At 36.3% G+C, this 27,119-nt stretch overlaps 2 protein-coding genes across 2 annotated transcripts in view; both read left to right on the forward strand.

Annotated features, from left to right (window-relative positions):
* Nucleotides 1-1,600: 1,600 nt before the first annotated feature.
* LOC585225 (arylsulfatase J) lies at nucleotides 1,601-10,342 on the forward strand. Its single transcript, XM_785058.5, has 7 exons — nucleotides 1,601-1,929; nucleotides 3,375-3,561; nucleotides 4,127-4,320; nucleotides 5,080-5,287; nucleotides 5,836-6,085; nucleotides 7,106-7,239; nucleotides 7,718-10,342. Exons 1-7 carry the CDS (start codon nucleotides 1,672-1,674, stop codon nucleotides 7,987-7,989), a joined length of 1,503 nt encoding a protein of 500 aa, XP_790151.2. The 5' UTR covers nucleotides 1,601-1,671; the 3' UTR covers nucleotides 7,990-10,342.
* Nucleotides 10,343-10,847: 505 nt separating this feature from the next.
* LOC585248 (cilia- and flagella-associated protein 74) overlaps nucleotides 10,848-27,119 on the forward strand; it is a 35,258-nt gene continuing 18,986 nt past the window's right edge. The window contains exons 1-18 of the mRNA XM_030987149.1: nucleotides 10,848-10,926; nucleotides 11,795-12,102; nucleotides 12,750-12,905; nucleotides 13,354-13,557; nucleotides 14,420-14,593; nucleotides 15,559-15,669; nucleotides 16,506-16,608; nucleotides 17,477-17,634; nucleotides 18,978-19,239; nucleotides 20,371-20,544; nucleotides 21,192-21,368; nucleotides 22,075-22,193; nucleotides 22,686-22,752; nucleotides 23,337-23,426; nucleotides 24,007-24,130; nucleotides 24,973-25,022; nucleotides 25,432-25,519; nucleotides 26,470-26,700. Of these exons, the coding sequence (XP_030843009.1) occupies nucleotides 11,822-12,102; nucleotides 12,750-12,905; nucleotides 13,354-13,557; nucleotides 14,420-14,593; nucleotides 15,559-15,669; nucleotides 16,506-16,608; nucleotides 17,477-17,634; nucleotides 18,978-19,239; nucleotides 20,371-20,544; nucleotides 21,192-21,368; nucleotides 22,075-22,193; nucleotides 22,686-22,752; nucleotides 23,337-23,426; nucleotides 24,007-24,130; nucleotides 24,973-25,022; nucleotides 25,432-25,519; nucleotides 26,470-26,700 (2,569 nt within the window). The 5' untranslated portion in view covers nucleotides 10,848-10,926; nucleotides 11,795-11,821. The remainder of the gene's footprint in view (nucleotides 10,927-11,794; nucleotides 12,103-12,749; nucleotides 12,906-13,353; nucleotides 13,558-14,419; nucleotides 14,594-15,558; nucleotides 15,670-16,505; nucleotides 16,609-17,476; nucleotides 17,635-18,977; nucleotides 19,240-20,370; nucleotides 20,545-21,191; nucleotides 21,369-22,074; nucleotides 22,194-22,685; nucleotides 22,753-23,336; nucleotides 23,427-24,006; nucleotides 24,131-24,972; nucleotides 25,023-25,431; nucleotides 25,520-26,469; nucleotides 26,701-27,119) is intronic.

Genomic DNA, 27,119 nt, shown 5'->3' on the forward strand with positions numbered 1-27,119 from the left:
GCTCACTACCCCCCCCCCTATATGTCTAAAAGAAAATCTCTTCTCACTCAGCCGCTACGCTCCCTCGCAAAGTATATACTCTAAACTTTGAATTAAATAAGATATATTAACTGCAGTAGGACACATTTTACATAGGTAGTTCAATAATTCGGGAATTCAAGTTAGAGAACTCTCAATTCCTTGAAAAATATTCAAAAAGGTCGTACCCCCAAAATGGATAATCAGAAAATGTATCCAAATACAAACAACCTCGTATAGGAGTATATCCCCTTCACAAGTCATGATTCAAGGGACTGATAGGCCTAATAATATAAATTTTATATTGCGTTCCTGAGAAAATAAAAATAAAACACACACTCAGCTCCTCATTTGTTTTCGGCTATTACGTATTTTACTATCTTATTTTGTATAGCTAGTAGCGGTTATGGGGGGGGGGGGGGGCTTGTGGGGCTAAAGCTCCAAGCACGTACCCCCCCCCCCCCTATTCTTCATTATAAATTAATAACGGCGAGGTTTATGTAGAAAACGAATGTAAGAACTCCCAAGCCGCCTCCATTTATTCTTCTAAAATTGCGCCCGGCGAGAAGTATATGAATTATATATATTCAAAGAGGAAAATAATACTTCTCTTCCCCCACAACTCACCCGTACAGGCGTACACAATCAAATTTGATATAGGAAGCATATATGATTGAATTCTAATCCCCACCCCTCCACCATCCAACTAGGCGGTATCGGGTCATAAACACTACAGGCATTCGGGAACAATGGAATATGTCATAACTGCTTGCGGTTGCCCGAATATCACCTTTCTATTTTTTTTTATTTTGCCAGCAAGCATATAGAAATTCGAATCTAATTTATGCCTTTGAAAATTTGTCATAAAAAGTATAAATTACAATATGGGATCCATCTCAACGCCAAAGGTTACACCTCAGGCAAACAACCTCCCCCTCCCAACACCCCCTTAAAATGTTGTGCTTGCATTGCTCCCTGCCTCGAAAATTAGTATCAGACAAAATGGATCTGGTGGTGCGTTACAGTTTTAAAAGGGGTCCTGATTTACGGAGCTGCCGCGGATTTGAAGGGGGTAAATGTTTTAAAGAGCAAGAAATTTATACAAAAGTGTTTATTTTGTGTGTGAATTTGCACTCGTAATGCCCAAAAGAGGGTTATATTTAGATAACACTTTTGGTAGCCGTTTTTAGGTAAAAGCGAGTCTGATTTTGTTGGAAATATTTTTTGAAACTCTGCAAATAATTATTTGGGGTCGACCATTTTCGACTCCGCTAAAGATCTTGAATGAGTTACACGCTTTTACTTGAATTTACACCATCACCCAAGTATTTGTAATGTATGTAATACTTATGTTAAATTGTACCTTGTATTTTTTTTTTAATCTGAACGCAAAAATAAAATCAATCAAACAAAATTGTCAGGGGCCGGGGAGAGGTGTAAAGTGAGAAAAATCGTGCAGTACGATTGGTCCAAAAGTTGATTTTGGTCATGTGATTGTTGGCTGGGTACCATCACGTGACCCGGCAGATCTACTTGGGATCATGTGATCAACAGTTGGCATATATTGATCGTTCATGTTTACAAATACTAGGTCTAATACTGTACTGAGCTGAGTGTACTGACTGACCTAAAAGTTACCGACTTGAGAAAAATATGAAGCTAGCATTATTTTTCATTAATCTGATTATTATAAGCAACGTCTGTTCCAAAAAGATCATACAATCAACGAAGCCAAATATTGTTTTCATTCTGATTGATGATCTCGGGTACAATGATGTTGGTTATCACGGCTCCGAGATCTACACACCAAACATCGACAAACTCGCACGGGAAGGTGTCCGCCTGGAGAACTACTACGTTCAGCCTATCTGCACTCCAACCCGGTCGCAACTGTTGAGTGGAAGGTACCAGGTAAATAATGTTGAGCTGAGCATGTAATAAAAATAATGATATTGTAACAAGTCAAAAGCTGATGAAAATACAGCCAGTGATGCATTTATGTATTATTATATTTCTGTAGAATTTTCAATCTGACGACTTAGACAACAAAATTAACCAAGTGTTGAGTCTCAAACTTCAAGGATGCAATCATCTGAAAAATGTATATTACATGATATTACTGAATTAGTGCTTCTTTCTATTATTGATCTTTGAAAATATGAGTTGATTTTTGCATGCTTCCTGTAGTCCAGTTTAGATAATTTTTTACAGTTAATTGATCAAGGTGATGTGAACTTGTAATATAAAGACCAGTCTACACATGTGAATATTCATTAATTTCTCCAGATGCAGAGTCCAGTTAATGATGATATAAATAATTTCAATTTCTCTCAAGCTTTAACATACCACATACTTTCAATCAAATGGGTTTATGTAGACCTATAACTGTATGAACAGAAAAAAAAGTTAAAACTAAATCACTGATAAACATGTATATATACTAATCGAGAGCTACACAAGTCAGTTCTGTTCAGACTGCAAACAAGTTAGTTTGTTTATAGCACATTTTTCTTAGTTTGGTTAAAAAAAATTAAAAATACCAGTATATGCAATTTCAAGTTAGATCTATGCAGAGTTACCGGTAACTGTATTTTCAAAAACAACCATGAAAAACAAAATTGAATTGACAGTTAATTTGATGATTATTTCATTTGTTTGTATACTTTCTTATTGTTCTTATTATTATTAGTGTTGTTTTTGTTATTGTTCTTCTTCTTCTCATTATTATTATTATTATAAGAAGTATTATTGTTAACATTATTGTTACTCTTAAAGGTAATACAAAGTTTTGGTATGGGGTCATGAATTTGGTTCAAATGAACATATTGGAAGCATATACGATCCTACAGTATTCAGTGATCGTTGTCGCGGTCGAAATCGACTCTAAAGTTATGAAATGTAAATAATAAACATTTTATGTTGAATAGCCCCCTCTCAAGGTCAAGATATTAATGAAGGTATAAAACATTGTTTATTGACTCAAATCAACCGATTAGCTATTGTCGTTCGGAAATTATATACCACAACTACAAACTCTGAGATTTTCATGGTCGCAGCTACCATTGTACGGCCGTAGGAGCTATTTGAAATTCATCAAAATTTACCGGGAGCACCGGTAAATCTTTATATTCAATTTTTCTCGAAAGCAGAAGTGTTTCAGGGGCTAAAATTGCTGGTGTTTTTAATACATCCACTGGGGCATCCAAATATATCAAAATTGTAAAGAATTACTATCCACCCATTTTTCAAAATTTCCCAAAACTTTGTAATACCTTTAATTATTATTATTATTATTATTGATATTTCATGTACTACTACTGCAGTTATTATTATTATCAACATTATTTTTCTGTCAGATTCACACAGGCCTTCAGCACAGTTACATCCGTCCTGCCCAGCCTCTTTGTCTCCCGACCAATCTCCCGACGTTTGCTGACAAACTACGTGAGGCCGGCTATGCTACCCATGCTGTCGGCAAGTGGCACCTTGGATTCTACAAGAAAGAGTGCCTACCGACACAGAGGGGATTTGACTCCTATTTTGGTGAGCTGAAGGTTGTACTTGTTTGGTACATGTATGCTCATGCCACTTTAGACTTGGGCATCGTTTCACAAAACTATAATAAATTCAAGCTCTGAAAATATAGCCTGCTGTATTACAATCTCATAAAGAATGTGAGTGCATCAAACATTAAATGGTACTTGTGTAGAACTAGAAGTCTAATATTTGTCATTTGTCCAGAGTCTTGCAGATTTTATTGCAAGAGCAATCTCCCCATACCTGGTGTCCCCTACATGTTGCCAGCCGTAGATGGTGTGATAAAGGAATTTGTAAGACCAGCCCAGTTGGGCTTAAGAATTTAGGATAACACCATCATCAGCTGGCCACAGTTAGGGGAAACCAGATATGACACAATTGATAGCATTCTCCCTGACAACACTTGTTGATTGCTTAATTGTTTCTGTTTATAGGCTATTTGACAGCAAGTGAAGATTATTGGACCCACCATAGGGTTGGTGATTGTTTGATGCACTCTACCAATACAACAGTTGATAGCATAATTCTCCCTGACAACACTTATTGATTGCTTGCTTGTTTCTATCTATAGGCTATTTGACAGGAGGTGAAGACTATTGGACCCACCATAGGGCTGGTGATGGCCTCCTACCTAATAGCAACCACTGGCTGGGAATGGACCTGTGGGATAACGAGAAGGTAGCTTGGGAGTATGTCGGCAACTACTCTGCCTTCGTCTTCACAGAGAAAATCCAGCAAATAGTCGCCCAGCATCCTGTGGAACAGGTAACAGGGAAAAAATTATTTTCAAGCTTGCTTGCATGAAAATAACAATCTTTTATTTGTTTTGCATTGAACTCTATAAAATTTTGGGGGCTCTTTTATGACTTTCGGGGGCTCTTTTTGGCATTTCGGGGGCTAATTTGCCCCGAGCCCCACATGTATTTTTTCCCCGACAAGTAACGATCAAATACAGACGAACCTGTGTATAAAGACCACTCGGTAGAGTCCCAAAGCAAAGTCGTCACAGGCAGGTGGTCGTTATATACCTCTTTCTTTGATACACATACCAATGAGAAACACTTTTCAAGGGAAACAAACAATGTGGCCTTTATAGACAGGTCTAAAGTAGTTTTAGGGACTACCGAAACTTTGTTGCTTTGGCTGCATTTGATTTTCAAATTTTGTTCAAATGTTGTCATTACGTTTTAGCATTTAGCTGAATGGAACATAGAAGCTGTTATGCTTTCTCTCTATATTTGTACAATTCTTGTGGTTAAGTATTTGCAGTCATGAAGTAAATTGTCATTGATTGTCAAATGTCAACTGATGATCTTGTTAAAGTTAAATATTATCTTAAACATTAGCTGGTGAATTGTCCTAACATTAATTGTACCCTTAGTATTTAAGAAAAAAAAAGGCTAGTCCTGTAATTGTTCAAAGACACATTTGTAGGCGATAGCTGTGAACACCACTTAATGATTATATGCATATTTTTTATGACCATAAATAATGAAATATGTATGGATTTTTGTTCTTCTTCAGCCTTTCCTGCTTTACCTGCCGTTCCAGTCAGTGCACTCACCCCTCCAGGTTCCTAGCTCATATGAGGAGAGATACAAGAACATCAAGAATACAAACAGACGCATCTATGCTGGGATGATGACCTGTCTTGACGAAGCCGTCGGAAAGATTGTGCATTCTCTTCAACAGGCAGGAGTATGGGATAACACTGTGCTTATATTCTCAACTGGTAAGCTCTTTAAAGCCCCACTGCACTACTTATAGCTACTTGCGCCCTCTATACAGCAAACAATCCCTAATCGGTGCCTGTTGGTCCCCCATGATCCCCTTTTTCTTATGTTAATTGAGAGTTGATTTGATGACATAACCACCTGTCAGTGACCTTGCAGGGAGGTCTAATCCCCCTGGCCAAACTAGTATAGACAGTCTTTAAGGTGCTGGGCTACGTTTCACGAAACCGTCATAAGTACAGGTTCACCGACATGCCATTGAAACATGTTTATTGTATTTAATGTGTGTTTCAATAGGATGTCGGTCAACTTGTACTCCAGATGGTTTTGTGAAACAATGCCCGGTTTTACATTTTGACATGGTCTTGAGTGTAGTTACATTAATTTGTCTTAATAAAAATGTCTTAGAAAAGATATGTGGTGGTATAGAGGGCCATTCACTTGGCTCTCAGTCCAGTGATCTTTGCTAAAGTGCAGCAATTTGGTTAGATACAGGTGAATGCACAAAGTCAGAAAAAAAATTCTACTATACTTTCTATTTTGTCAGACAATGGAGGTGAGGTGGCAGCAGGGGGTAACAACTGGCCCCTTCGAGGCTGGAAGAGATCCATTTGGGAGGGAGGCATGAGGGGTGTAGGCTTTGTCAACAGCCGCTTACTACCTGCAAGTGTTCAGGGTACAGTCAACAAGCAGCTTATCCATGTAAGTGACTGGTTTCCAACTCTAGTCCAGGGTGTTGCAGGAAGCAGCCTTGATAACATAACGCTTGATGGCTTCAACATGTGGAAAACAATAAGGTACTGTAACACTTTTCCTTTTATTTCTATGATTCTGTTTTTCATGGTAATAACAAAATCATAAGTTTGGAGCCAGAAGGATGTTAATTCTTTATGAAATGATATGAGTTAATGCCCTTCAAGTTCTGGCTCCAAACAGCGACTTATAATGATAATGATAACTTATGTTGGACATGATTTTTCAATTGAGATATCTAATTCTAATAAAATAGACAATGAAATAATATGTGACCTTTACAAGAGGCAGTGTTCTTAGATGAACTACTAGAAGGAGAGTTGTATTGCCTTTGTTATAGGAATCAAAAGTGAAATGTATAATAGCATATCCAAGGGTGACATTTTATTGTTTATTTTAAAAGAGAGATAAAAGGTGATCAAATGTTTCCTATTCAATTACTAATATTCTCTGTTTCAAATGAGCTTAAACTTGAAAGATCCATTGCATTCATCTAAGGAGTTGACTTGCTTTTATAAATCTAGAAGGGGCATTTGAAATGTTCCATATATAGATTTTAGATTGAGTGGACATTTGATACATGCCCTTGGACCTAAGGTTTTGGAAGAGTCTGAGATGTCATCTGTGATAGGGCTCAGAAATAAAGCTAGAGTCTTGTCCTGGTTTTTAAATGAATTAATGCATGAGTGCCTGCATGGTAAGGCATCATTCTTCAACAATCAGGTCCTTTGGATAGGGCCACAAGCCATAGGTCCCCTGGTTGCTTATCTGCAACCATATACCATATACATGTACTAGGAATAGGGTAAACCAGGACTTGACACTGACCTGCACATGGACCCCAAATGCTAAATCCAGACCCCTAGATTTCAAAATATTAGTATGGGGCCCATGCATATATTCTCCACAAATTTAAATCCAGACTCTTTTCTGAAAAATAAAAGTGGAGTCTTGGCTACAGTAGAATTATCATTGCATATGTTGTACATTATGTTGTTTAAACTTTAGTGCAGAGTCTTGGGTAAAGTAAAATTATCAATAATTTTGTCTCCTGTTTTTATCAGTTCCAACACTTCATCTCCACGGCAAGAGCTTCTTCATAACATGGATCCCTGGCCCAACCAACCTAAGGAATTCAATGCTAACATCTCAGCAGCTATCAGGGTGGGGCACTGGAAGCTCCTCACAGGGGATCCTGGTGAGTATCATCATAACTGGTGGAGAACCACCCTTAAATCTAGCTTCCTATCAAATGTCAAAGTGATTTTTAAACATTTTCAAAATTAAGATATTATATATATCAGGCCAAGTAAAGTTGATGCCTAGTTCTCATTCAGATTTTTTTTTGAGAAGGAGGGGTTCCACATTATTTGATTATTTGTCCTGTGCATATAACATCTATTGGGTCAATTTTAACACAACACTGAATTTTCACATTTTCACATTGCAGTTTGACAGGTTCAAAACAAAGCCAAAACATATCATAGACTAGTAATGATATCATTTTTCAAATGTCCTCTGGTTATCATTTATTTTATTTTAGAATAAAAATACCCTATAAAAATTGAGGTGGGCCTCAAAAAGGATGTGGGCAGGGATAATTTTTACTTGGCCTAAGATGTTGGCCTCCCATGAAGAGACCTTACATTTCAAGATTTTTGATTTTATTTATGCAGGATCCAATAATGGACAATGGATTCCCGTGCCAGATTCAGGTATTATTCCTATCCACCCACTCAAGATCACTGGTAAGGACACGTGGCTTTTCAACATCACTGCTGACCCGAACGAGTATCATGACCTTTCGACCTCTCACCCGGAAGTAGTAGAAGAACTGATGGCCAAGCTGAAGAAGTACTATGCTGATTCTGTTCCTGTGCAATATCCGAGTGAGGTAGAGGAAGCTAATCCTGCTTATCATCAGGGTGTATGGGGACCATGGCAATGAGTGAAATAAGAATCGAACATAGTAGCAATGGTATTCATCAGCAACAAGTCACATGGTATATGGAGTTCCATATTACTGAAATATTGATTGCTTTATTTTTTTAATTAATGCTTATGATAAATTGTTTAATAGTTCTTACCAATCAAGGAAATACTACCCCTCTTCCATTGCATTCGTAATGTTAAGAACTAGAGCAAAATAACAGTGATTTCCTTTTGAAATCTTTTTATTCAGATTTTCATATCCCAGCCAATACTTAACACATTCAATTGGTTTTCAACATTTGAACATTATTTTTGATGCTCTTTCGGAAAATGAAGTTCAAATTTAGAAACTTAAAAATAGTTTTTTTAGGACGTCACACTTGACCACTCTATAGAGACTGGGATATTACAGGGCATAGAGGAAGTTTATTGATTTAGTTGTTCATGTGGTAATTAAGATGTATAATTATGGTAATTATGATATATGATTGTGGTAATTAAGATATATAATTGTGGTAATTAAGATATATAATTGTGGTAATATATAATTGTGGTAATTAAGATATATAATTGTGGTAATTATGATATATAATTATGGTAATTAAGATATATAATTATGGTAATTAAGATATATAATTATGGTTAAAGCCACAGAGTAATCTGTTTCCATGTGTGTTAATAGCATCTGAATTCGCTGACACCAGATTTATTTGAATTACCAATTAATGTGTGTACAGGTCTCCCAGGCAGCAAGAATCGTTTACCCTTCAGAATAATTTGCTCAAGCTTGCCTTCACATCTCAAGGATGTGGGAAATTCTATTTTGAGGTGGTGAAGTTTAGGGCACAGTGCATTACATAAGACATGTGGTTCATAAAAGTGAGGCTCGTTGGTTAATTCAGTGGTCTGGTAACCAGGAGATGCCGGGTTTGAAACCAATTTGATGCACTAGTGCCCTTTGGTAAGGCATTAATCCTCATTACCAGGTCACAATCATTATCTTACATTTCTATCACCTGAAGGCTTTCCAAAGACTAGTGGAATTTCTTGATTGGATTGTGCAGACTTGTACACCCATTAATGGTATTTTCACAGATTCTGGTATATTTCCACCAAGTCTGGTGTCAGCGAATTATGACCTTCTACACATGGAAACTGATGACTCTCTCCCTTTAATATTTTTTCTGTACTTAAGATAGTCTCCACAATTGGGTTTTATGGGTCGTAGGTTGGATATTGTATGACATGTTGTTGTCTTTCACTTTATGTACATTGTACACAGTACTATATAGAAATAGGCTTTTATTGCTATTATATGTGTTGATATATTGTCTCTTTTGATATTAAAAATATCTAATTGACAATCTAAGCTGTGGAATCTTTTATTTATCATATTTCCTATTCAGTATTTCATACCTACATACATATTGATATTCATATAATGCCTTTACATCGACATGCTCAAAGCGCTGCATTAGTAAATAAAACAGAATAAATATTTAGCTCTCCTAGCCCATATACAGTAAATTTATTTTTTTAAGCTGTGTAAAGTTATTCAAAAGTTGTGCACCACATGAACCAAGCCTGGTTCGTACAAGACACAACCTCATTCAGATCCCACACAAATCTATCAAGATTTCACTAGGATAGTATCATTCAAGTTAAATCAGCAAATGTAGGTATCCTTCATGATCATTTGTAAGGAAACAAATAATATTTCCTACTTTGCTTTTCATCATTGCAATCTTCAATAAAAGTTTCCCTTATCCTGTGTCTCTTACTTTTCTGAATTTAATTATAACAGTACAATTTTAGAATTATTTTTACAATATGTTGCTTATAAGGTGTATGGTGCATGAAAGACTAACTTGGTTAAATCAATACAGATATTCAACATGTATTATTTATTATTATTATCATTATTACTATTATTATCATCATAATCATCATAATCATCATCATCATCATCAATGCCTCCAATTCTGCTATGGTAGGGCTATACTGTAGATCCACATTAAAACATTAACAGATCAAGCTCGACTGTGATATATTGATGACAGAGGAAATATGAAATGAATGAGATGTAGAGGAATATATGGAAAGCATTAATTTAGATAAAAGTCAAGTTAACAAAACAAATGAAGGAATATAGTTTGCATGAGATAAAATCAAATTAAAAAAAATATGAGATAGAGTCATGTGAAATTTGAGAGAGGTATAACTGAGGGGCATGAATGAGAGTATAGGAGAGAGAGAGAGAAGCAAAAATTATTTTCAGCAAATAAAGTGGTTCCAACAATAGTCTTCTATGCCAAATGATATATTTTCATATCACATAGGTTACAATAAAGGTGGTTAGTCTGACAAAATTGCTAATTTCTCTGTTGCAATTTTCTGTCTTTCTTTTTCTTTACATATTGTATCCATTACTGGTTATTTATGCACACATACCTGTATTATGCATGCTAGAGTAGCAAAACCATTGATGCACTTGTTAAAAAATCATAAGGTTCCATTCAATTAGCAGATACACGTGTGGGCCTATGTAATGATTTCTTTCATATATAAAGAACGAAATCCAATCTGCATTATACCATAAAAAGGAATTGTATTTTTTAAAACTTTTTTTCAGGAAATGATTGTGACATAATTTATTTGTGATAGATTATTATATCTTCTTAGAACTTTATTGATCAATCTAGAGAGTCACATAATCAGACATCGATCTATGTGGATCTGAGTTAAGATATAAACTTTATCTGTCAAGAATAAAATTGTCACAATAATTAATTACCGGTAAGATCATGGATCATTGTAAACAGGATCTCTATGATATCGGGGTATGTCGCCCTCTACGTTGAATAGATGCGTTGCTATCGTCAACTATCATCAAGCAATAAACGACAGTCGAACGAAAGAACTTAAAAGAATGATAATTTCGTCAAATAATAAGGTGTGTATTACTTAAAGTATTAAATCAAAGCGTATTAATTGAGTTTAAGAATATTTTTAAAGATCTAAAGTGTGAAATGGCTAATTTGATGGAAGGTATGATGCGTGTCTGCGTCTTCCAAAATATTGAATCGTGAACGATTAATCTACGGAAACCAAGCCGTGTCTGCCGCCTGCGTGCTGGCGAGGCACTCGCGGAACAACAGTGTATATTTTGGGGCCTCTGTTGTTTAAAGTTTCGGTCGCGGCCGAACTGCTGAAGGTGTTTAGATCTGACAAAAGTGAAAGTCTAGTCACTGGGGCAACTACTAAAACAATCAGACAATATCCAGGGGGAAACTTGCCTTTTAATACATTTTGGCTCAAGACCAGGCGCGTAGCCAGAGTTTGATGTTTGGGGGGGCACATACATGTAATCGATCGAGGTAAAAAAAAGGGGTCTACAAAATTTCAATCGATCCTGGAAATTTTAGGGGGGGCACGTGCCCCCCCGTGCCCCCCCGTGGCTACGCGCCTGCTCAAGACAGTCAAGAGACAAGACTCTAGACCTAGATCATTCTGTGGTGTGTCAATTTTTCGAGGTGTTTAAAAACAAAAAAAATTCATAGTTTTTGCTTTCACTCATTTGTTGTTGTTTTTCTTCTCATGCTTTATGCCTCTTCTTTTTCCAGTTGAGTACCGGCCTTTTAAATAGAGCATTTTCATCCTTTGTGTGGTGCTTTTGTGCCTTGTCCAGTTTTGGTTTGGCTCTATAAAATTAAAAAATCTAACAACGTTATTACTGTAGTTTTATTCGATTTACTTGTGGATCTACATTACATAACATGTTTTAATAGGAAAAGATTGTTGCACTATTGACCACATTGCAGGAATAAATACCAATCCAGAAGAGCAGGATGGAAGCGTCTGTTTCCCAGCAAATGAGTCACCCTGATGAAGGCCAGCATCTTCAGACAGGTTTCACCACGGCAGACGGCACCACACCGTACAGCTACGACCCCGAGTTCCAGTCACCAGCTGTTGGAGGGAATGGCTACCCAGCTAGCTTCCCCCAGTACTCTGCGGAGCCACCTCCATCATCCTTCCAGCAGGACAGCGGCTGGCTGGGAGCTAGTGGACTGGGGTATAACAGCGAGGAAGATGCCTGGTCACAGAGTGATGATATATCTTTGGTTGGGTAGGTGCACCATGTGATTTTGTTAGGATCGGAAGGGATGGGTGTACCGTAATCTAATGCAGGAGTAATGATATAATATTTGCCAAATATCCATGTAGATCTTGTAGGATTCCCCTGATCAATCAATGTTAGTTGTATAATTATTCATATTTATTTATTTTTTTAATTACTATTTGTTTCCCCCTTTTTTATGGAGGGGGGGGGGGGTGTACGATACTGTGTTTTATATCAAGAGAAACCAACAGTTTTGTATGTATTGTCTTGAGCTCTTTTTTGCCAAATCCAGTTACTGTTTATATCTTGTACTCAAAATGGATATGTTGTTAGTTATCAAACCATTTCCTTTTTTCACTGTTGCCTGTTTACTTTGAATACATTTTATTTTTTAACGTGATTTTATTTCGTTGGTAGGGGCTGCATTTAGTAAGTTTTAGAAAATTCAGAGTTGGTCCTTACACATAGTTGTTCAATGTTGTGTGATACATATAGGTGACAATGATAGAGCTCTAATATCTCTCAAGAACACATTACTACCATAGGAATTAAAAGGAAAAAAATGGATAACAGTGGTGTACCAGTATTCTGAAATACTGCAAAAATATGTGACAGATTGTTTATATCTACATCTAACTGCTTATATCCTACAGACCCGAAGAGAGCCTTCTTGATGAAAATGGTACCAAGCAGTCGCCAACTCAGAAGTTCTCAAGAGATGACAAGTTAAGGATGCTAGCCCTCAGACGTCACTTAGATAACCTTGACGGACAGCTCCTAGATCAAGAGAACATAGTCGATACTACCAGGTAAGATATGGATCATGAATGTTAAAGGGAAATCCAAACTTATCCAATAGACCTCATGAGCATGGAGGATATTATATTTGATAAAAAAAGGCCCGTCTTATACAGAGTTGCGATCGATCCAAATCGATCCCAAGTCCTCCAATCAATCGCAAGCTTACATACATACATACATACATATTGATATTTATATAGCGCCTTTACATAAACATGCTCAAAGCGCTTTACATTAGTAAATAAAACAATAATTATTTTGCTCTCCAAGTGCATGCACTGTCAATTTGTTGGATAAAGCTGTGTTAAGTTATTCAGAAAGCTTGTAGTATATATCTTATGTACAAAGTTGTGATTGATATCAAGCACAAAGAAGTTGTGAAAATTATCAACTGTTTATAAGACAGGGCCCTGCATGATTACGATAAATCCTTTTCATTCCATTTAATTTTCACAGGGAGGAACTTCAGAAGTGTCGGACGAGCATTGAAGCGCTGACCTTGGAGCGTGACCACGTGATGATCCAGCTGGACATATGTCAGAGAGAGGGTCACTCGGCCAACATGTACCGACTTGAGAGCAAGTTAGGCAAACTGGCTAAAGAGCTAGAAGCAGAAGGCATGTTAGAAGCACAGATCGTGGATAGATTGGATATAGCAGAGTAAGTGAATGACCCATATTCTGCTTGATATCAAACAGACCATACGGTAAAGGGTCTATTTAAAGGTATAGACCAGTTTTGGAAACGCCCCCTCTCAAAAAATGAAATGGAAGCTCTTATTACCAATCATGTGAAGGATATGCTTTGACTAATAGGTGATGATACAAATTTTGCCGGGAAACCGCCTACTAATTGATATATTTAGTAAATTATCATATCATACCGGCCTGGATAGATATCGAGTAGTCCCATATAAATCTTTCTATGTACAGTGCTTGTAACTTTACCAAGACCAATTCCATTACGTTTCTTTCACAATGCAATCGCATGACCAGAACTGGTCTATACCTTTAAGTATACCGGTAGTTGAGCTAAGCAACCACATAGTCCTTATAGTCTTAATTTCTCTAACAAATTCAAAGGCCTGCATTCTATTGAAATTAAAGCATTGTTAGGCTTAAGCTAAATTGTTCATAATTGGGTTTAGCAAAGAAAGCTAGTCTGAGATCTAAGTGTTCCTTTGTTGAATCTTAGACCCAGGGTAGGGTTTATCTGAATTAGGAGAATACGGACCAAAAAGGCCAACCTCAAATCACGTATTAGTACCTATATTCAAAGAATGTATTTATTAATTGTCAGTAGATATAGGTTCATTTAAAAACTGCAAATTTGAAGGAGTAAACTATACAGTCACTTTAGAACCACTCAAAGAATTTTAACATGCCTCAAGACAGTACTATTGAAGCTGACTGGATCTATGTGATACAAAGTTGTGTTTCATGGTTATATGATATCCACTTAAGAGAGTAACAAGTTAAAATTGTAAAATGATGTCACTCTTTTGCCCCTCCATTATGACCAGGTTACACCTGTCCCAGTTTGATCTTGATCGAGGCAAGTACCTTCTGGAAGAAGAAGAGCTTCAAAAGAAGGAAGCCGATCTGGAATTGGAGAGGAAGGGCAACGCAGCTAGGCGAGCACAGAAGGAAAGCAAGTATCTATCCCAGGCAGAACAGAGGCGTAAGATAAGAGACAGGTAAGTTCATCTGTAATTGAGGTGATTAACCTTTAAAGCCTATCTGCACTAGTTTGGCCAGGATAAGACCTCCCTGCCTGGTCATCAACAGGTGGTTATCTCATCAAATCAGCTCTCAATTAACATAAGAAAAAGGGGATCATGGGGGACCAATGGGTACCGCTTAGGCATTGTTTGCTATATAGAGGGCCCAAGTAGCTACAAGTAGGGTAGTCCTGCTTTAATAGGCTTGTTCAGATATGGCACAGTGAACCACTGCCTTTTTTGAAAGTGTAAAATGAATGGCAACTGTATCATACATACATGCCAACTGTTCAGATTAAAGAGGAACATTCCTCTTTTTGGGAGAAGATAATTATCATTTTAATGCAGGTGTTCCTCTTCCTGTACAAATTTGTCTGTAGTATTGAATAGGAGAGTTAGGATTGTTCCTCATTTTTTTGAAAATAGCATAATTTGTACAGATTTCTGATTTTCAAATGTTGGCATGTATGTATCATACTGTATATCAACACAAAGCAAAATATATGGATGCTTGATATGATGATAGCCAAGATGGTGTTAATAATGTAATTACATAGTGATTTATAGTTCTACTTTAGTTGTGACTCTGTGCTGTGCTAACATTTTTATGAATAATGAAATTGGCAGGAATCATTTAGAGGATTTCTGGGAGCATGACTACATCAAAGAGTGGTTGTATGCTTTTTGTTATGAATAATATTATGTATGAAAGTTGTTCTTGTCATATATTTGAATTTGTAAGCGTTATGGTACTTATTGTTTTTAGGGCTCCTAAATATAATTATTGTTTTTTGTTCATTTTGTGAGGATCATTTTTAACAAGCCATTTGTATGCTTTTCATGATCCTCCCGCTTCAGATATATAATTATGTTTTTTTATTGGCATGGAAATAAATTAAGTGAAATGCTAACCTTACCGTTTTCGATACATTACTTGGCAGGGATCATATAGAGGCCTTGATGGAACATGATCGGAAACACCGTGAGGCATTGAGCGCTGCCAAGAAGAGCCAAGAAGTCGCTTCACAATACCTCAAACAGTCTCTGGCAAAGTAAGTCAATGTGAAATGGATGAACCGTGATGTCCGCATTCATATCTATATCTGAGACCGTTTCGTAAAACATGTTATCGATAACAAATGCAACAAAATTCTATGACAATTTTTGCTCTCAGCCATTGAAATGCCACGATATCAGAAGCTTATAACAGTTATTGTTATTGATAACAAGTTTTATGAAACGGGACCCTGGTGCTCATGCACCCTTACCCCGTCAGCCTGGTTTATTATATGACAGAAGAGGAAATTAAATGTTGCTGTAACAGAATTCATTGATTGCTTGAATACAGTTTATTTTTGTGATGAATAAAGTGATCTAAAGTATTTTGCTCAGCATTACATGTAGAAAAAAGAAAACTACAATTTACATTTTGTGTTGACTTTTTTATCTGTGTTGTTGTGTTGTGAAAGGTATAAGGTCATGGTATTGGGTTCTACAAATTGTAGCTGCATAAAACAATGGTCCACAGTGGCCTCTCTGGTCTGTGTCTAATAAGAAACAGAAATCGTGAGACATGGAAAGCAGTAATTATAGACAGTTTCCTGCCTCATGTATGAATAGACCGTTATGTACACTTTTCACACAGACATCATCAAGAGGAGGCTGATGAATTAAAAAGAGAGAAAGCTCCTGCTGAAAAAGTAAAACGAATGCCAACAAGTAATGTCTAGTGGATAAAGTTCTTAACTGTGCAAAACAATGGCCTAGTTCTCAGCATGTTCACTGATCTGTGTGTTATAAGATACAAAAACATGAAGCATGTTACACTTTATTTAAGCGGTTTAGTACCTAATGTATGAATGGACCATTATGTACACTTTCCATACAGGTATCGTCAGGAGGAGGCTGATGAATTAGTAAAAGAAAAAGCTCATGCCGAAAAAAGAATGGGAACTCTGCTCAAGCTCAAGCAAGATATCAACTCCAACAGGGTAAGTTATTTGTACGTATTCAGAGCTGTAAGGCACGTTCAGATATGACGTGGTAATCCGTCCCAAGAATAAAAATCTCTCTTTTTTTTTTCTTACGTGTAAACGATTGGCAACTGCACACAACAAAGGTACTTCACCTATTCACTTACCTCTGTGTTAAAAGATATAGAAATTTGAAGAGTATAATAATAATAATAATAATAATAGGCATTTCTATAGCGCCGTCTGTCTAGAAATTCTATTCCGAGGTGCATTTATTATTACCCCGGCTTTAGCCTAGCTGCCGTATACAGCGCTCTAGCATTTCAAGGAATTAATTCCTGCCAGGTACCCATTTGCATCACCTGGGTTGAGTGTGGCATTAAAAAAACACTGGTTTACCTCAGCATATCTGAACAAGGTTTGAGTCAAACCTTGCATCCAAGTTGCTGAATTGTCATCTATTTTCTTATGGTATCCATCTCTAATTAAATTTTACCGTTTAAACAATATAAAGTAGTTCAAGAAATTATAACCTGCAGTTTTCAATCAATAGTCAATTTACATTTAAAATGTTTGAAATGGAAAGAAACCATATCAGATTTATGTTAACACTGAATAAACTAAATATGGGTTTTAGGAAAATAGAGATAATAGTGATGTCCTCATTCAATCTGCTTTCCTAGAGGACACACCCGGCCTATGGGTGGAAAATGAGTGCATTATTGAGAGTGAGATATTCCATATTTTCTTCTTAAAGTATAAGAATTCTTTTATAAAATTCCTTTATTCTGTAGACCCTTTGCATCTTGTGCAGAAGGCAGTCTCAAATGTGGCACACAGGTGTGCATTTTCTTTTACAATAATATTGCATTGATTTGTCCAACAGGATAATCTGAAAGCTTTGCAGGCGCGCAATCGTTATGAAGCTAAACTGGATAGGAAAGAATCTGAGCAGGTGAGAGAACAACTGATTGAAGGAGGAGAGAACTCTGCCGAGGTCATGCTAACAAAGAATAGGATTGATGAAAGAGAAAACAATAAAAAGTGAGTAGAAAGTATAATAGTTTAAGTGATGATATAGTTTGGTATGTAATATTTATACAATATTGGATGGCTTTGAGTGTGATACAAGAATACATCGCTTGAGCTATATGACAATATTGAACGAGTCAGAGACAAGTCCAATATTGTAATAGCGAGAGCAATATGTTCTTGTATCACACGAAAACAAAGCCATATAATTTTATTATTAATATCTATATCGGGTTGACTAGCGAGATAACAAAATTTGACTTATACCTCGGTAAATATGGCTTTGTTTTTGTGTGATATTGATAGTTGAATTTCCCGGATGACTGAACAATATTGGTCAGTCATCCGGGTACTGCGCTAAAGATATTGAATTAACCTATTTGTTGTACCACTTGGAAGCCTTATAGAGATAATAATTTACAGATATTGACTGGTATGGTGTGTAATATAACATTCTTTGGACCACCAAGTAGAGTTATATTTTCCCGAAGCTCACAGCGCTGATTGAATATATGATCACGAGGGAAAATATAACTACCTTGCCATCCAGATATGTATATTACGTCCAGTTATTATATCTGTTATATTAGATAGCCCTGATTGCACTTTGTTGTATGGAATCAAGGGTAATTGCCCATCTCATGCTTATTTATTTTTGAGCCATCCAGTCTTCTGCGTCAAGTGCGTGCAGCTAAGACAGTGCAAACAATGGGCACACGCAGATGCAGGCAAGGTTGCCTAGATGCGGTATATGATGCAAAAATTTATTCATTTGACCAGGTCGATAGGTCAATTAAACATCGAAAAATGATCGGGAGTGAAATATGCACCATGATACAAAAATTGACAAAATAATTATTGCCTTCAGCAACTGGATGGTCCTTTTGTAAATCCTGTAGAAATCAGACAATTTAGTAGTCAAAATTTTATTACTCTATATAGCCCTCGGTCTGTAGTCCAAAATGCCAGGGGGTGTTTCATAAAGCTGTGCGTGAAGGTACGCATGGCTTTACGAATGACTTGAATATGAAGAGCTAAATGGGATTCTCATACATTCTCATTCTCGTGTATATCCTTTAAATGGCATAAGCTAAAGTTGAAATATGCAGACGTAGATTAACCTTATCATTATTAACAAAGGATTTTAATGCAAAGTGTATTTTAGGCTACAATTTTATCGAGATTATGGGAAATACAGTCATGCCTTGTTAAAATGTCAAGAAAAACTTTGGGCATCCCATTTGGCTCTTCATATTCAAATCATTTGTAAAGTCATTTGTAACTTTACGCACAGATTTATGAAACAACCCCCAGGTTTCATTCAATGGCAATATCAATCTTCTATTCACCAATAGGAAGTATAAAGCGGACCAACACCAGAAGCAAGCTCAGCTTCTCTCACACATCCTGAACGAAGAGAAACAGATGAGGAAACGGCAGAAGATGTATCCCCACCTCTATGAAGACCCTAAGCGGGAGAAGTCGTTGAGGGTGAAGCCACACAAACGCAAGTCTCCCACCATCCTCAGAGAGATGGCCTATCCCGAGGATAATTATCAGGACGAAGTGGATGATGCTGGAGAAGGAGAAACTGAGGGGGGCAGAGAAGGAGCCATTGTAAGTTTTAAGACATTAATCTACATTTGCCACTCTCCACCCAGGTGTTAATGGGTACCGGTAGGAAGGAATTCCTTGAATGCTGTGAGCGCCGAAATCGGCAGCCTAACAGAGCGGGTAATATTTGGAGCGCCTTGAGCACCTTATGTGGTGGATATGTGCGCTATATAAATATCTGATATTATTATTATCATTGAACCATTCAAAGTTTGATGCAAAACTATACTATTTGAGAAGCACTAAAAAACTAACACTAAATTAACTTAAAATATTTCTCCTTTCACTATTGCACAAAAACAAATTGAAACCCAATTTTTAGCACCGTTTCAGATTAGGGGTTAACAGCTAGGGGTAAAATTTACCATAGTTATGGGGATGACATAACATGTGGATCGGCTCGCCTTTATAGCTGAGGCGATGCGCCATGCTTAATTAATGCAAAGTCACTGTAAATATGCGTACTCCACATTAGATGATTACCTTTATGTTTGATGTCATATCTAATCATTATGTATATAATTCACAACACAATTTGGAAGCTTTGCTATTCAAAGCTGTTCATCCTTCAACCTGTTTATGATAGCGCACAGATTATCTCACCTGATGGTTTACAAAATACATGTGTTTTATGATTAATTAAAATTCCATTCAATAGATATAGAAAAACAAGCTTAATCTCCTCAGTTGAAATGGCACATGAAGGTCAGTGGATCATAAACTGTACATGAGGTAGAAACTAACCATGATGTTGCTAATAATTTGATTCATATTGTCTTGTAATTTGCTGTCTGCTAAGAGGGCAGTGTAATCTACTTTATTTACATCTCCATTTCTTGTAAAAGTGAATTGCCAATTGGTCTACAACCAGTTCGTCTACTACCCAATCAGACTATCAGAATAAATGAGCAGTAGACTTATAGGATATTAGACCAAATGACTACTAGCCTAAATGGTCATTAGACCAAATGATAATTAGACCATGTGAATAGTAGAAGATCTGGTTGTAGCCCAAACAGCAATAAACCGCTTGTGACAATGGAAGTCATATTTCTGTATTGCATGTTTGCATGAACAATAACATTTGAATAAAAGTGGTAAATCATGAATCTTGAATGAATTTATTATTTGCAGACTATCACAGAGAAGATGACCCTAGATTCATCAGATGAAGAGGAAGAGGATTTCTTGTACGGAGGATCTTCTGGTGTTACCATGGCGATGGGTACAGTGGAGGATCCAATCAAGGAGGATCTAGCAAAGCCTGAGTTTGAAGGATTGTGGAATAAACAACACAAGGCATACAAGGTGAGCATCAAATGAATATTCATGAGTTACACTTGGATTTGAATGAATCCTTAGCCAGACATGACATTTCTTTTGCTATTTTTTCTCTCATTCAATCAAATGCAACGATTTTAGTAGCTTATAACAGTTATTGCAACTTGTTATTGATCACAATTTTTATGAAACTGTTTTTTTGTTTTTGTTCATCAATTGATGGAGAAGGGGGATTCATATTATGAAAACCATCAACATTATGTAAAATCAATCATCGATATGCTTTCAGAGTTTTTTCTTCATGTAACCTGAATTTCAACATTCACTATACCTCTATTTCTATTTTGTAGTTAAAGTGATTTGATTTAAAATTGATAGTCCTCTAATTCTGCTTACATATCTTATTATTGTCGTTATCTTTTTATTTCTTATATTCATGTATGTAACTTTTGATTTATGACAGTGATGAATGTTAGTACGGAGAGTAGCCTTGACAGGTCAATGGCCTTTGCTCCTCCCTCACATCCACTTCATCACAGTGTACTCATCTTTTCTTGTCTGTATCACTTGTCTATTTTCTGTTTCATTTTTTATTAAATCGTTTATTACTGCATACTTTGTATTTTTTAAGAGATGTGAAATATATGAATTTGATTTTGAAAAATATTGTATAGATCCCTAAGGATGAAGGGCAGATCTATACCCTGAACTACCCTAGTAAGATGGAGAAAGAGATCATGGCTGCAGCACTGGATAAACATCGCTCAGGCATCGTGAGGAAACAGATTGCTGCTGGCAGGGAATTCAAAGGGTGCGCCTTCGTCAGTAAGCCCGAGATCGTCCACTTCAAGGTACAGTTCAGAGATTGTTGGTAGATCCCTTAATTCAACTAATGTTCTTTTAAATAGGGATTACTCATTATTGTTTAATGTCGATGCTCATTCGTGCTTGAATGGTATGATTCCAATTGCATATCATCTTACAGAGGATGAATTTATGTTTATTGTGATATATGAAAGATGTATTTATATTAGATATTGATATGAAAATCTTAACTAAAATTTTGTTTACTTTATTTTTTGGCTGAGTGTACATGTATTTTATAAGTTTTTGGGAGGAATGCAAAAGGACTGTTTGGTTCTTGGCATAAATATTTTGTGATTGGATATAATAATAAATTAAAAATATTTAGTCCTTGAATAGCGCATATCACATTTGAACGTCTCGATATGCTTCCAAATTTGGAAATTATTACCCAGGCTTTGGCCTAGCTAGCTGCCATTACCGCGCTCTAGCATTTCAAAGAATTAAATCCTGCCCGGTAACCATTTATCTCACTTGGGTTGAGTGTGGCAAATGTAGATTAATGTCTTGCCAAAGGACATTATAGTGCCGCGGCGGGACTCGAACCACAGACATTGTGATCCACAGTCTGTGACATATCCACCCATTAACGACACCCCTATGAAGATGATTCTTGATGATCTTTATGCATTGAAAGAATGGTTTCTAATATATCCTTTTAAATATTCTGTATTTTTTGCCTGTTTGTTCCAGGATTTTGATGTTGGTAAATCGTACAAGAAGCGTATCATCCTGACCAATATCTCCTACAGTGTTAACTTCTTGAAGTATGTCGATCTATCAGAGCACCTTAAAGACTTCATTGATGTCCAGTAAGTCTTCTCTCATCATCAATTAAATTTTATTTATTATTTAATGGTTTATTTATTCACTCTCTCTCGCAGGCTAGGCTGCATTGTACACATATGTTTGTTTATTAGAACACAAAAAACCCATATAACAAGACAAAACAATACTATACCAACATATTATAAGGAATAAAAGTATGATACACAATTTGGCATGGTAAAAACATGATTAAGAGTACATTGGACTAATTTCCATCCGAAGGGAAAGAAAATAGAAAAAGCAAAAAAATAGAAGTAAGTACAGGAAAGACGGATGAAGAGAAGAGAGAGATTAAATGCCGAGGGCTTTAAAAAGGATGAATACCAAGTTTGATCCTGTAATTAGACTGACAATATGAAATAGAAACTGTATGATACATTTATTAATGGTTATGTGTATATTGTTCATAAGATTAGAAGATTTTCTATATTGTCTGCAAATTTCATATTATCATTATCATTTTTCTTGATTTCTAGATTTGATCCACCCGGTCAGATGTCAGCTGGTATGAGCTGTGAAATGCTTGTCACATACAAACCAATGGTAAGATACACCTCAGTCTGTATTAATTCCACTAAACTGATAATGCTAGCGGTAGTAAAGCTCTCAACTCACGCTCTCAGGTTTAGAGCAGCTGCAGTAGACGGGTTAGAAATGACAACACGATTTAGCATAACATTGGCTTCGTAATCCCACCACCACCACTGAGGGTATCCAAGCCAGGATTCAGCCACAATTTTTTCAGTCTGAATTTGTCGTTGCATTTTAGTTGTTTGGAAACCATTTATTGCTGATACCAAATCTTCTGCAAGCATCAATCATATCTTGTTTATTTTTTCAAAACAACATCTTTTATGCATTGTGCATCTCTTAGAAGAGTATCTGTGCCTATTGAAGTCATATTTTTGTTCAGATAATGCGATATAAACATGTAAATGAATGGCAACTGAGCCTGCAACACAATTCCTAAGTGTATTCTCTGAGCTCTGTGTTATAAGATGCAGATATAAGAAGAGTAATTACACTTTATGTCATCATAAAAAAACTGCTGTAATTTTGCTATGTCATATCTGAACAAGGCTTTATACTGGAGAGAATTTTGCAAATTTTGTATCTTATTGTTTCAGATTAATGAAGACCTTGATGGAGAGGTTCAGTTCTTAGCCCAGACTGGTCCTTTCTGTGTTCCTGTCAAGTGCTGTACCAAGAAATGTGATGTAAGTCAACTTTCGTTCTTCATTCTTTCCTTAAATCTCTCTTCTAATGTTCAATGCTTTGCAGCAATTGTAGGGTACCATATCCACAGTAAAAGAAGCCATGTCTTTCAATGAAGTGAGTGTTGACAGTAATTCTTCTTCATTTCTGTCACAATTGGTTGCATATTTAAGTCTTAGGTATCTAGATTTACTCCTAAGGAAATATGTGTAATATGAATTGAAGCTACTCTCCAGGGCCCCGTCTTTTAAATAGTTGTGATCGATCCAAATCAATCGCAAGTCCTCCTATTTGTAAGCCTGGACCCAGATGTTTGTTTTTTAAAACTCAAACTGATATTGTAATCACAAATAAGTATTAAAAAGTATGAATATGAGTATGAATATATATATTAGATGATCACACAATAAACATGGCATGAAATCATATTGATAATGGATGCTGGTTGAAGAAAAAAAATGTTCCAAAAGGGGCAGTGCATACTTGCAATTCACTTCATACCCCAGCCAAGAATTGCATTTTAGTGCTACGATCCGTCTTGTGATCTCATTACTTGTCTGTGGATTTTGTTTGTGATGGTAGCTTTCCAGCGATGTTGACTCCGTGAACTTTGGCACCCAAGTGGTAGGAGAGACGCTGAAGAAGACGATCACTCTCTTCAATAAGGGAGCTAAGGGATGTAACTATGAGTTCATCAAGACAACAGGTCAGTCCATTGGAATTCTCTCAAGAAAATGTCTGCATGCTATTGTTATGCAATATTTTTAAGGTGTAGTAGAGAGAAAACGTTAATAAAGGCAGTCTTAAATCATGAGATTATAGATCTATAAATGTATTGGCTACGTGCAGCACAATGAATCAGTAGCCCCCAAGCATAGGTTTTAAAGTATTAAAAGGGTATGTATAATCAACAAAAAAATGATATGAAGAGTTATCACTATATGGGTGACTGCAGTGTCTTTTGTTTGTAACTCATCTTCTTTCTTGAGGGCTCAATATTTGTTCCACCATATTTGTATTATTATGTATCCATTGAGGGTAGTCATGCTATCAAGCTTTGCTTACTACCCTCCTGTTTGATGTTTTTGATTGGTTACTTTATTCAGCATTATATTCTTTTGAAATGTGTACAATTTGCAACGTTTTGATTGTAATATATTTGTAAAAATGCAAAAGAAAAAGAAAATCAAACAGAAATAAATAAATCATATTGAATCAAATAAAATTATGGATGCTTTTAAACAAAAGTACATGTATGATGTCAAATACTCATGTACATTACATATGCAGTCAAACCTGTCTATTAAGGCCACCCAAGGGAAACAGAAAAGGTGGTCACTGTAGGCAGGTGGACTTTCTAGACAAGTTCTAAAACACACGTTTCTCTCTTGAGGAAGAAAAAATACATGGCCACTATAGACAGGTGGTCTTTATAGAGAGTTGGCCACTAAGCCAGGTTTGACTGTACATGCATGCTGCTTAAATAGGGTTCATAAAATGTATGTAGATTTATATCATCACGTTTTATATTGTCACGTTCATTTGAAGGTCTGAAAGCAAGGACAGTAACATCAGCAGGCACATCACTTGGAAGACTGGTAAGAAATCAGGATTTTACCCAATTTTTGTTTTGACATTCTCAATTCAGCTGTATGTGAATAAAAGAGATTGAGTGGAAATTGGCAAAACGTTATGCCATACAGTAATAATATGTTTTGTGGTGCACATTAAAGATTTTCACTGACACCTGGATATTTATTCACAGTGAATGCTATACCTAATATGTTGGCTGTATGCATGGTACCACTCATATGCATGGAAATGAAGCTGTTTCACCATTTTCAAGGGAAACAAAAAATGTGGCTTTTGAAGACAAGTGGTCTTTTTATACAAGTGGTCGCTAAAGCAGATTTGAATATACTACTTATTATGCAGTAAATGGGTTGTTAGGACCAGCAAAATATAAAAAATAATATTGCCTTTATATTGATGCTTGCTTGTTTTCAGACCACGGCTGAAGAGACATTAGTGGAGATAGAAGTGACTGAACCGACACCAAAGAAAGGAAAGAAAGGCAAAGGCAAAAAGAAGGATGGTATGTTATTATTATTATTATGAAGTACACTCTTTTCATGAAATGATTGTGGCAATATGATTTATTCTTGATAGATAAAGTTTATATATGTTCTTAGAACTTTATTGATCAACCAGAAGAGTCTTACATAATGATCAATTAAGTTCTGAGAAGATATATACCCCAATTCGCAAAGGAGGATTAAATTTAAACCATGGTGTAAACCCTCATTTACATTACCCATGGTTTAAAATTGGCACAAATTAAGCGTACCTTGCCTTGTGCGCATCTAATATTGAACCTCTGACTGTGTCATGCTTATTTTGGTCTAATTTGAGACCATGGGTTATGTAAATGAAAATTTGAACCATGCAGATTTAAACCTCATTTGTGAATTGGGCCATTAACTCTACCTATCAAGAATAAACATTGTTGTGACAATCATTTCATGTAAAGCGGTTAGGAAAAATTATTCCAACTTTATGGGCAATGGTGTATTAGGCATCACCTGTGCCTGGGAGGTGAAAAGCAAACTGAATCACTATGACCCTCTGGTCTCTCCTCCCGGTATAACTGATTGGGGGTGTGCAGGTGGACCACTACACCGGGGTTACCCCCTACTATTTGCAGTGGGTTCTTAATTTGCAAAGGTGTTGACTCTCCTCGACACAGGGCCTCCATTTAAGGTCCTATCCAAGGAACGGAGAGCTTTCCAGTATTAAAAACTCCTTCCATAAAAAAGGATATTCTCGCGAGTATCAAAATCAATTTGTATATTGCTTATATATGTAGGAAATTCAATATATAAATAATTGATAATTGAAAAGACACCACTTGATAAAATTTGTATTTCAGCCTTCGTCCTTACACAATATTGCAAAGATAATATGTGCATTTGTTGTAATATAAATATATTTCATTTTTTCCTCTGTTTCTTTTCTTCTTTTTGTCTCCATCATTTGCCTTATAAGATGAGAAAGCCAAAGCAAGAGCTAAATCTAAATCAGAGACGCCAGTAGGTGATGCAGTCCCAAGTACATCACCTAGGAAAGAAGACAAGAAAGATGAGGAAGAGAAGAGAGAGGAAGGAGAAGGAGGAGAGATGTTAGATATTGTTAATGAGGATGACGAAGCACTCCAAGACAGACATGCATTGTCAGGCCGTAGCAAGAAATCTGTCGTCATTGCTAGAGAGTATGACGGTGAGCATGTTTTGTGAATACGTCGTAATTTGGGGTTCAAACCATCTGTGCCTTACTAAATGTGCTAGTCCTATAATGAACGTCTTGTCTAGCTACTTGATATTTGTATTCTTTATTTTCCTTCTTCAGGATGATGATAATGTGAATATTTTCATTTTTGTATGCTTAAAGATAAAGATGCTGTTTCCTTTAGTGATTATAATAGAGATGAGGATAAGGAAGATGATGACGATGATGATGATTATGATTATGATGATAGTAGTAATGATAACGATGGTGGTGATGGTTTTGATGAGGATGATGATGATGATGATGACTATGATGATGACGATGATGATTATGATAACGATGATGGTGATGATGAAGATGATGGTGGTGGTAATGAAGATGATGATAATGAAAACAATAATGGCAATGAT

The sequence above is a fragment of the Strongylocentrotus purpuratus genome, unplaced genomic scaffold (assembly GCF_000002235.5).
Source record: "Strongylocentrotus purpuratus isolate Spur 01 unplaced genomic scaffold, Spur_5.0 spur5_scaffold_16, whole genome shotgun sequence".
Lineage (NCBI taxonomy): Eukaryota > Metazoa > Echinodermata > Echinoidea > Camarodonta > Strongylocentrotidae > Strongylocentrotus > Strongylocentrotus purpuratus.

Coding starts and splice junctions, on each gene's coding strand:
- LOC585225 (XM_785058.5), top strand. CDS start 1,672: ATGAAGCTAGCATTATTTTTCATTAATCTGATTATTATAAGCAACGTC. Junction 1,930..3,374: donor TGTTGAGTGGAAGGTACCAG/GTAAATAATGTT, acceptor TTTTTCTGTCAG/ATTCACACAGGCCTTCAGCA. Junction 5,288..5,835: donor TGTGCTTATATTCTCAACTG/GTAAGCTCTTTA, acceptor CTATTTTGTCAG/ACAATGGAGGTGAGGTGGCA.